The 9773-nt window shown below is 36.6% G+C and overlaps 1 protein-coding gene across 1 annotated transcript in view; it reads right to left on the bottom strand.

Moving 5' to 3' along the window:
* Window positions 1-500: 500 nt before the first annotated feature.
* Window positions 501-9773, bottom strand: part of LOC106874875 (leucine-rich repeat and guanylate kinase domain-containing protein) — a 17160-nt gene continuing 7887 nt past the window's right edge. The window contains exons 6-16 of the mRNA XM_014922773.2: window positions 9745-9771; window positions 8113-8202; window positions 7293-7460; window positions 6974-7080; window positions 6104-6223; window positions 5543-5639; window positions 4256-4369; window positions 3758-3959; window positions 3159-3313; window positions 1842-1927; window positions 501-1135 (exon numbers count right to left, since the gene is read on the bottom strand). Coding sequence (XP_014778259.2) covers window positions 610-1135; window positions 1842-1927; window positions 3159-3313; window positions 3758-3959; window positions 4256-4369; window positions 5543-5639; window positions 6104-6223; window positions 6974-7080; window positions 7293-7460; window positions 8113-8202; window positions 9745-9771 — 1692 coding nt within the window. The 3' untranslated portion in view covers window positions 501-609. The remainder of the gene's footprint in view (window positions 1136-1841; window positions 1928-3158; window positions 3314-3757; window positions 3960-4255; window positions 4370-5542; window positions 5640-6103; window positions 6224-6973; window positions 7081-7292; window positions 7461-8112; window positions 8203-9744; window positions 9772-9773) is intronic.

Below are 9773 nucleotides of genomic sequence, written 5' to 3'. Positions count from 1 at the left end.
ATAAACAATATATGCGTATAAATTACGATTAAACCGGATGAAATATGTCACAGGGAATAACATTTTTATGACCGCCCAGCAGTAACTCTATTCAGCTGAATAGACGTCAGTAATTGGTTGAAATTACAGAAATACGACAACTTTAACATGGAATAACTTGCAAATTCCTTTTTTCTGTTAAGAAGACTAAGAGTAAAAGATGTTTTATATGACACATTCTACCAGTGTCCCAAGTTTCAAAGTGTTTCGTTAAGAAAATACTGGTGCCCCCGTTTTAAAATAGATCTGATGTATGTATATTAGACGTACTCCAATTTGAGCAGTGCATACAGGCGGGGGGTGGGGGTGTTTTAGTGCATTAAAGTACATAATATTTAAAACAACTTTGCATGTAGAATCCAGGATCATAGCTTTGCTGAATCGAGGTTAAACATCACCGTTTCCAGTCTCCAGAAATTCTGCTGATTGTATTTTAGAATGAAGAATTGTTGAAGATATGACACATTTTAAGTCCCTTTTATTGCCAATGCTATTTACAATGAAAAAATGTCAAAATTTGTAACATAGATTTTTTTTCTGAGTAATTATCCTTTCTTAATAACAATTACATCAAGTCGTAGAAGTCTGTATTGGGGGCACAACTGAAAGCTTGGATGAACCCAGTCGACCTGTTACATTACTTTCACTAAATGATTTAGCTTTTGCCACTTCTTCAAGATAAGTATCAGAATATTTGGTTTTGTTGTCATATTTATCAACTGATTGAGTTAATTTATCATAATTAACATTTATGTCATTAATATATATGTCAGGCCTAGATGTCAGGTTTTTCAGTGTTCCATTTGTCTCTACACTATTTACTAAAAAGCCTGAACATCTCTTGGAATCACCATGAATGTCCACTATTTTTTCTAGATTTAATGCTGTTCCTCTCCTGGAACCTCTGTGGAATTTCTCTAATTCTTCAAATTCTATTGATGCTCTTCTCACGATTTCACTTGGAACTTCCTCGAGATCTGTTAGTAGTCCTCTTGAATCTCCCTGAATAACTTGTAATGCTTTGAAGTCTTTCAGTGTTCCTGTTCTGGAATTTCTTCGAGATCTCACTTCTTCATCTATATCCATGCTAGACGACCTGAAATACAAAACACATGCTTTTATTTTTTTATAGTGATTTCTTTCGATGAAGCTCAAGGTTTTAGGTTTAGAGGGATGGAGAAGTGGGATGTAATGAAAGCCATGTAAAATTGTTTTAAGCGGGAATTGAAAGTAGATTGTAAACATGGTTTGGCATTGTGCTGGTGTGGCCATGTGATGCGTATGGGTTAGGACAGCTGCATAAGTGCCAGTCTCTAACTCTAGAGGGAACCTTTTAAAAGAGTAGACCCAGGAAGACATGGGACAAAATGGTGCGAAATGATCTTCAGAAGTTGAGCCTCACAGAGGAGATGACAAGGGACTGAGACTTCTGGTAATTTGCTGTGCTTGAGAAGACATGTCAAGCTAAGTGAAGTAAAGTCATGGCCACCCATAAATACAGGCATGCCCTTTGTGGCCATAACCACCTCTCTACTCTTAGTTGTCCTACTGGTGCGGCCAAGTATCTCTATGGGTTTTGGTACCACATAAAAAGCATCCAAGCCACTGCAGTGGGACTGAACCCAGAACCATGTGGTTGAGAAGCCTGCTTCTTGCCACACAGCCACGCTTTCACCTCCCTACTATTTTATTTTTACTCTACTAAGAGTATACTATATACCCTTAGGATCTCTTATGTACCTAAGACTGGCACTATGGATGGCTACATCACTTTATATTACTAAATTAAATAATGTATTTACCGTTCAATTTGTTCAAAGAATGTTGGTACAATTGCTCTCACTATTTGTTTGCCAGCAAGCCGACGTCTTTTCACCGATTCCTCTTCCTTTAATTAAGAAGTAAAAATAGAAACATATTCCGTTTTGAGTATTTTAGTTAACAAAAATGTATTTTTGTTCATAACTTTGGTGAACCAAAGCAATAGGAGATTAATTAACTGACGGAATAGTCAAATTGATTTTGTTTAATGAGTTAAAAGTTGTAGCGAGGCACAAGAAGCCAGCACCATTTTCTGAGATCTTGCCGGTAGCCATTACCATGTCCGAGACAGGGGCGAGATCTCACTTGTAACCATTTGCCATGCGCAAGATGACAGCGAGACTCTCATCAGCAACGACTACTTAAACAGGAGAATTAAGACATTCTCTCTCTTTCTTCCTTCTTGCTTACGCTGAGAAACACTGCGAAGCTGGCAGCTCACAGCGGACTCTTATCCCAGTCTAACTTCACCTGTTATCTTATCTCCAGAGGTAATGAACCTCACAGGAACGGAGCTATAATGAGCCACACGCTGCCATAAAGATGGTCACTGGGAGCGAGCCACATGAAGGAGAACTAAAAATAAACTCAATCTCTACTCTCTCTAATGCTGCTAGGAGCGTGGCATCATTTGTGTGATGCGGAAAATATTCCATCAATATTGCGCAAGTGATGTTGGCATCAATCTTAAAATCCCATCCAAGACTTGGCCCCTGTGCTATCTGCCCATACAAAAATCAAACTCAGGGCACATAACATTACGTCACAACTACTGTACCTCAACCAGTCCAGCTCCCTTTAATACCATAACAAAATACGGCAAAACGGAAACGGATCCCATAAAATTCAAAAATTCACTGGACAAATTTCTTCAAAAAATCCCAGACCAACCTACTACACCTGGTTCTGTCTCCAACAATAATAACTCTTTGCAAGAATGGGCCATGGTGCACCATATATGACTAAAAGACTTCACCAAGTGGTGCTATTAAGTTAGACATGGTCTGGGCCTACACTGGCCGAAACCTATCAAAGTTAACAATACAATCAGGAAGAACTGTTGGAGTAAGTGTTTTACAACTAAGTTTACTTTAGATTGGCTTTACAAGTCTAATAAAAGACAACCAATGTATTTTTCTCAGAATTAGACCAAAAAAAGTATTACATCTTGTCTAAGCAAAGAACAGAATAGCTGTGATAAAAACTCGAACCACTGACCTTGTGGTCAGAAATAATTCAATACCTTATTCTCAGTTCACTTATTCTTATGAATGACCACCCCCAACAATAATACTCACCACGGGACCTCTCTGTTGAGCAACAAACAAATTTTCTGAAGAGCTGATTGCATGACATAATGGAGTTGTTCGTGTTTCATCATAAATATTTCTGGGTGATGATATCCATTGCTTAATATAATCTTGCAGTGTTTTGTAGGCAATTTCTAAAGAGTCTAAAAGATATGACATTAAATTTTTTTTTATTTATACAATGTAGATAAAATATTTCAGTGTTGCTATCTTTTTTTTTTTAATCTTTTGTCTTTTACTGGTTTTAGTCATTGGACTGCAGCCATGCTGAATAACCACCTTGATGGGTTCAGTCAAACAAATTGTCCTCCAGTGTTGGTTTGTTTACGTCTGGCAAAGGAGGCTGATAGAAATAAGTCCTGGGGGTCAATTTGTTCTACTAAACCCTTGAAGACGGTGCCTCAGCATAGCCACAGAAACAAGTAAAAGCTAAGAGGTAAAATAAAGGCGTTTTCTCAAGGAAACCCATGCTTACAGCACACAGAAAACACACCTGGTCTGATCTTTCCAGACCAAATACTTATCTATGAATATCACAAATTTATAGTAACATGAATTAGAAATAAAACAACAAATTTTCATTTTACCTGTTGAAATAAAATGACAAAAAGATCCAGCGTGATTTTGGTTGTATTCAATTAGATCTTCTCGGCTTTGCAGAGCTCTTTTTATATCAGTTTCAGAATAGACACCTAAAGCTCGCATGTATTCATTCTGAGCTGTTTCTGATGTTTGCAAAGTTAGGATAAACTGAGGCATTAGGACAGTATTTTGGAGGCTTACCATTGCCTGAAATATCAATGGAAAATAAAAGACATTTTCATTGTAATTTCAGCTTTTCTTATCGCTGGAGTTCTTTCCACAATAAAGGATTTTGTTTTATCTATCCCTATTATGGATATGAGTTGTCATATTCGATGGCATATTTTCTTTTACCCCAAAGCCAGAAACTTTTTAGCATTCCCTTGTACACGCACACACACACATATATGAATACATGATTTTACAGATGATGTTACAAAAATTAATGAATACAAACAGTAAGTTGATACAAACAAAATAACAATATGCTTCCTAGAACTTACCTCTAACTGCATATGAGTGATACATGCTTTTCTTTCTTCTGCAAGGTTTTCCAATGTGTTTTTTTTCATTCCAAAATAATCATCAGCATATTTATTTGTTACCAGATATTCACCCTGTATAATACAACGCAACATATGAGAAACTTCAGTTATACCATGGCCAGTAGGTTTCACTTAGCATTCTTTATGCGTTATTTCCTCTTGGTCTCTTATGTTGTTATCTAGCCCTAACTCAATTTTGATTGAGAAGATTTGTGTTTCAACGCATTCCAGCAATGACCATCCAGTCTGTTTAGGAGTATGTATGACTGCATTATCTAAATGTGTTCTTCCCTTATTTAAGCCAGTAGAGTGTGATTCAAGGGAGATTTGGTTCCTATTTCTGGCAGGTCAAGTGACCATGTAGAGGTTCCCTCATTGGCTCATTATATACAGGGTGTTCATAAATTATCTTTACAGTTACCTCAATTTATTATATTTATTAAAGTTGAGATCCATCAGTCAACTTCTTAGCATATTAAATAAATATTCTTTTCTACTTTATTTTACCCGAATGCAATTTATATTCTTTTCTACTCTAGGCAGAAGGCCAGAAATTTTTTGGGAGGGGGCCAGTCGATTAGATCGACCCAGTATGCAACTAGTACTTAATTATTGACCACGAAAGGATGAAAGGCAAAGTTGACCTCGGCAGAATTTGAACTCAGAACGTAAAGACAGATAAAATACTGCTAAGCATTTCGCCCGGTGTGCTAACATTTCTGCCAGCTCGCTGCCTTATATTAAATAAATATTGGTAAAGTTTTAATTTGTTTGCCTATGTTTTCCAATAAATTCTGTTGAGTTATCCTTATTTTTCATTTTATCCAAAATTCTTCAAATTGTAAAAGGCAATGGTGCCGGTCCCATGTAAAAGGCAATGGTGCTGGTCCCATGAAGAAGTAATGGTAACGGTGCCATGTAAAAAGCACTCAGTACACTCTGTAGAGTGGTTGGCATGAGGAGATGGATCCAGCTGTAAAAAACATACCAAAAGAGACAATGGATCCTGGTGTGATCCTCGGTCTTACCAGCTCTGGTCAAACCATCCAACCCATGCCAACATGGAAAACAGTTGTTAAATGATTACGATGATGATAATTAAGAATTTTGTACTGGAACACAGCAAAGAGCTCGTATTAGTTGATATTTTTCTTTTTTGTTTTGTATTTGTCTTTTTTTTTTGTTAATAATGCACTAAAGTAAATAACTTGTCAATTGGAAGAGAATCATTGGAAATAAACTTACATTTTCAACACTCTTCTGATAAGCATTGACAGTAATGAAGTTGAAATCCATGTTTTCTACTTCTCCGGGATATATGATTCTAGTTGTTTCTGTAATTCTGATACAAAAAATAAAACAAAATCAATAGTAATTTGATCTTTCCATTGAGCCATTGTCAGTTCATTGCTAGATGAAAGCCTCAGCATCCCATTGCTGGTTTCTTTATGCTGTTTGTAAGGCCTACCTGTCCATGTTGGATAGTTCTGCGTTGGAGAAGTACTCTATATTGACTAAATATAGAGGATCTGCATTTACTGGAGACATACACAAGCATCAACACAAAGAATACTGGTGGAACACTCCCGTCAAAACACCTGTCAAGTGTCAAAAGATCTGTCAAGTGTAAAAGCAACAGTCCAGATAATGTTTGGGACAGACACAAAAGAAGTATGTACCATTATAGAAGGCAGCAATCCTGCTGATGTAAGTCTCTCTTTGAGAGAGACTTACATCCAAAGCCATAACATAAAAATAAACACATCAATAATATAAAGAGAGGTCAAAGGAATATAAACAACTTACCCAAATCCTAAGTGTTTTGGAAAATCATCTGCTAGTCTCATAGCAAGCAATCTATTGCCACTTCCTTCAGGCCCTACCAATGCTATTATAGGGTACTGTTCTTTGATATTGGCAAGTGTTCTGTAAATCAATATTAAAATTGGATTTTAATAGATTAAATAGTGTTAAGTGACAAAATGGTGGTAAGTTTCCAATGATCAAAATGTGTGACTCATTTGTAAGTATTCTTACTTCAATTATACCCATAATAGCCCAGGAAAAGTGATTTGAAATGGAGCATCATTACCAGTTAATATCAGTTTTCCATACTAGCATATCTTAGACAGTTTCTCAAATGGAGTTCCTTGGAATTGTAGGTCATTAGGAATTCTGTGAGAAATTGACTTCTTATGCACCAGCTCATCCATTATCCTGCCATCCATCAATTCAACCAAACCCTGTTTATGGGGTTTATTGTTGTTGTTGTTATTATTATTATTATTATTATTATTATTATTATTATTCAAGTCACTGCCTGGAATCGAACTTGGAATCTTGGGGTTAGTAGCCCATGTTCTTAACCACTACGCCATATTCCGAGTTTGATTCCAGACAGTGACCTGGATAATAATAATAATAATAATAACAACAACATTAAAAATACCTTAGGAATGAGAACCCAGGTTCGAAATTTCCCCAAAACACCTGATGAAGTCTGGAGGGTATATCAGCTGAAATGTGTTAACAACAAACAAGATGAGGACAAATATCCATCAAATGGAAATAATGTATATAATTCCTCATCTCTTAGATATAGAACTGAAATACAATGAATATTACTATTATTGTGACCAAGAAATGGTATGAATTAAAGATGTTGAATTCACTTACATGTTGCGGATTTTATTTGAAGCCAGAAACGAATACATAGTTTGTATCATATGAGAATTGCTCGTAACAACTTCAAGAGAAGGAGAAAACATATTGATTGCTTCCACCTGAAAAACGAGTCAATGTGTTAATTTTATCATATCTAAATACAATTTCAGTGAGCAAGACATTCGGCCATTTCTAGTTTAACTTCAAACAGACATGGATGTGTACGTGCATTTATATATCAGAAGAAAATACTGGGTTTTAGAGGCCATCCTTCTTACAGTGTTAATAACATGAACTTAAAAAAGAAATGTTGAAATGAATGCAAACTTACTTTATCGTGGATAGAAACTGGAGAACCATTCAGTTCCAGAAGTCGTTGGATATGAAATAAGATGATTTTACTGAAGTTAGGAAAGTCTTCAATTGGATTTTTAAGAATGGTAAAAATGCGAAGCAACAGAAGGCCATTTATATGTAAGATTTCATCAATGGATTTTATCTGGAAAGAAGATGGCAAACTAAAATAACAAACATAAACAGTACAGATGTTTACTTTCATTAGCTTTTATATGTACACAGATATGGTTAGTGGTTAAAAAGCTTGTTCCCTAATCATGTAGTTTCAGGTTTAATTCAACTGTATGGTACATTGGGGAAAATGTCTTCTGTTATAGCTGTCCCAAGCTGACCAAAGGTTAGTGAGTGGATTTGGTAGATAGAAATTGTGGCTGTGTGGTAAGTAGCTTGCTTACCAACCACATGGTTCCGGGTTCGTTCCCACTGCGTGGCACCTTGGGCAAGTATTTTCTACTATAGCCTCGGGCCAACCAAAGCCTTGTGAGTGGATTTGGTAGACGGAAACTGAAAGAAGCCCGTCGTATATATGTATATATATATATGTATATATATATATATATATATATGTATGTGTGTCTGTGTTTGTCCCCCCCACCATCGCTTGACAACCTTTGCTGGTGTATTTATATCCCCGTAACTTAGCAGTTCGGCAAAAAGAGACCGATAGAACAAGTACTAGGCTTACAGAGAATAAGTCCTGGGGTCGATTTTCTCGACTAAAGGTGGTGCTCCAGCATGGCCGCAGTCAAATGACTGAAACAAGTAAAAGAGTAAAAGAGCATATATTGGGTTACCTTGTTATTATTAACATTTATAACTTCGAGAACATGGTGTCCTTGCAGACCATTCAAACTGGATATATTGTTGCTCGAGAGATTCACTTCCTGTCAACATGAAAACACAAAATATATGATTTTACATAGAATTCATGTATTAACCCAATGGTATTCAGATTCCTCTGTCAAATTTAATACTTATTTATCCGCATTGGTTTGAATTAATTGTACATTTTCTCATGTCGTCAAGATTCTGATGATGTGATTGTCTATTTTTAAAATGACATTGTAGGGTAGGTATGAAAGGCGAGATTTAACCTTTTGAGTGTTGGGCCTCACAGAGGCAATGACAAATGATTGAGACCTTCAGCAATATGTTGTGCTTGAGAAGAAGATCCATTACGCCAAGAGGAATCGTAGTCTTGTCAGATACTGGTGCCATGCAGCCAGCACCCCTGCTGGTGACACATAAAAGCACCTGATACACTCTTGGAGTGGTTGGGATTAGGAAGGGCCTCCAGCTGTAGAAACATGGCCAGATCAGACTGGAGTCTGGTGCAGTCCCTCAACTTACCAGCTCTGGCCAAACTGTCCACACACACACACACACGTGTGTAATAATGTTTTGCTTAGGCATTGTATGACTAAAAATCTGGTGTAGAACTCAATATATGTGTGTTTCAGAGCAAAGGGTTAGCTGAATAGAGAGCAGTATTAGGGAAAAAAAAAAAAAAAAAGACATAAATGATTATCGTATGAACTTTATTGGCTTGCAGCTATTTCTGCTATCAGATGTGGTAGACTCATAAGTTGAGTGCCTGAATAACATCCTATAGCTTCATCAGTGCCTTAATCCTTTTGTTACCGTATTTATTTTGAGATGCTCTGTGTTTCTTTCAATTACTTTAAATATAACAAAGAATTTAGTAAAATAACTTCTGTTATAGCTGTCCCAAGCTGACCAAAGGTTAGTGAGTGGATTTGGTAGATAGAAATTGGAAAAAGCCTGTCAGGCACAGGAGTGGCTGTGTGGTAAGTAGGTGGAGGATTTTAATTCAGAACTGATGAAAACAAGACATTGTGCCAGAGCCGAAGCCGGTTCCAGCCGAGTTGGTAACGAAAGGGTTAAATATGAAGTGAAATTTCACTTCCTATTTAAGGCACTGATGAAGTTATGTTATTCAGGCACTCAACTTATGAGTCCACCACATCTGATAGCAGAAACAGATGCAAGCTAATGCAGTTCATATGATAATAATTTATTCCTCAGTCCTCTCTCTCTCTTACATGTATGTGTGTGTATATACGTTTGTGCGTGTACGTAATTATGCGCGTGCTTGCGTGTACTCTCATCTTGATATTCATGTGATGGCTGCAAACAAGCATCATCATCATCATCATCATCATCATACAAGCAAGGTTGTTAATTTTTTAGTTTTCGAATGAAAAACATGACTAGCCACTGGAAAATATTACCTTATTTGGAAACAGTTAAGTGTTGGCAACGGGAAGGGCATCTAGCCATAGGAAATCTGCATTAACAAATTCTGTTTGATCTACGCAAGCATGGGAAAGTAGACATTAAATGATGATCATCTCACACACACACACACACACAAAGAACTAATTAATTATATGTTTGTAGCTCACCCTTAAATTGACAAGAGTTTCCAAGTTTT

The sequence above is a fragment of the Octopus bimaculoides genome, chromosome 11, assembly GCF_001194135.2.
Source record: "Octopus bimaculoides isolate UCB-OBI-ISO-001 chromosome 11, ASM119413v2, whole genome shotgun sequence".
Taxonomy (NCBI): domain Eukaryota; kingdom Metazoa; phylum Mollusca; class Cephalopoda; order Octopoda; family Octopodidae; genus Octopus; species Octopus bimaculoides.
Note: the sequence above shows the minus strand (reverse complement) of the source record. Positions and strands in the feature narration are given on the sequence as shown.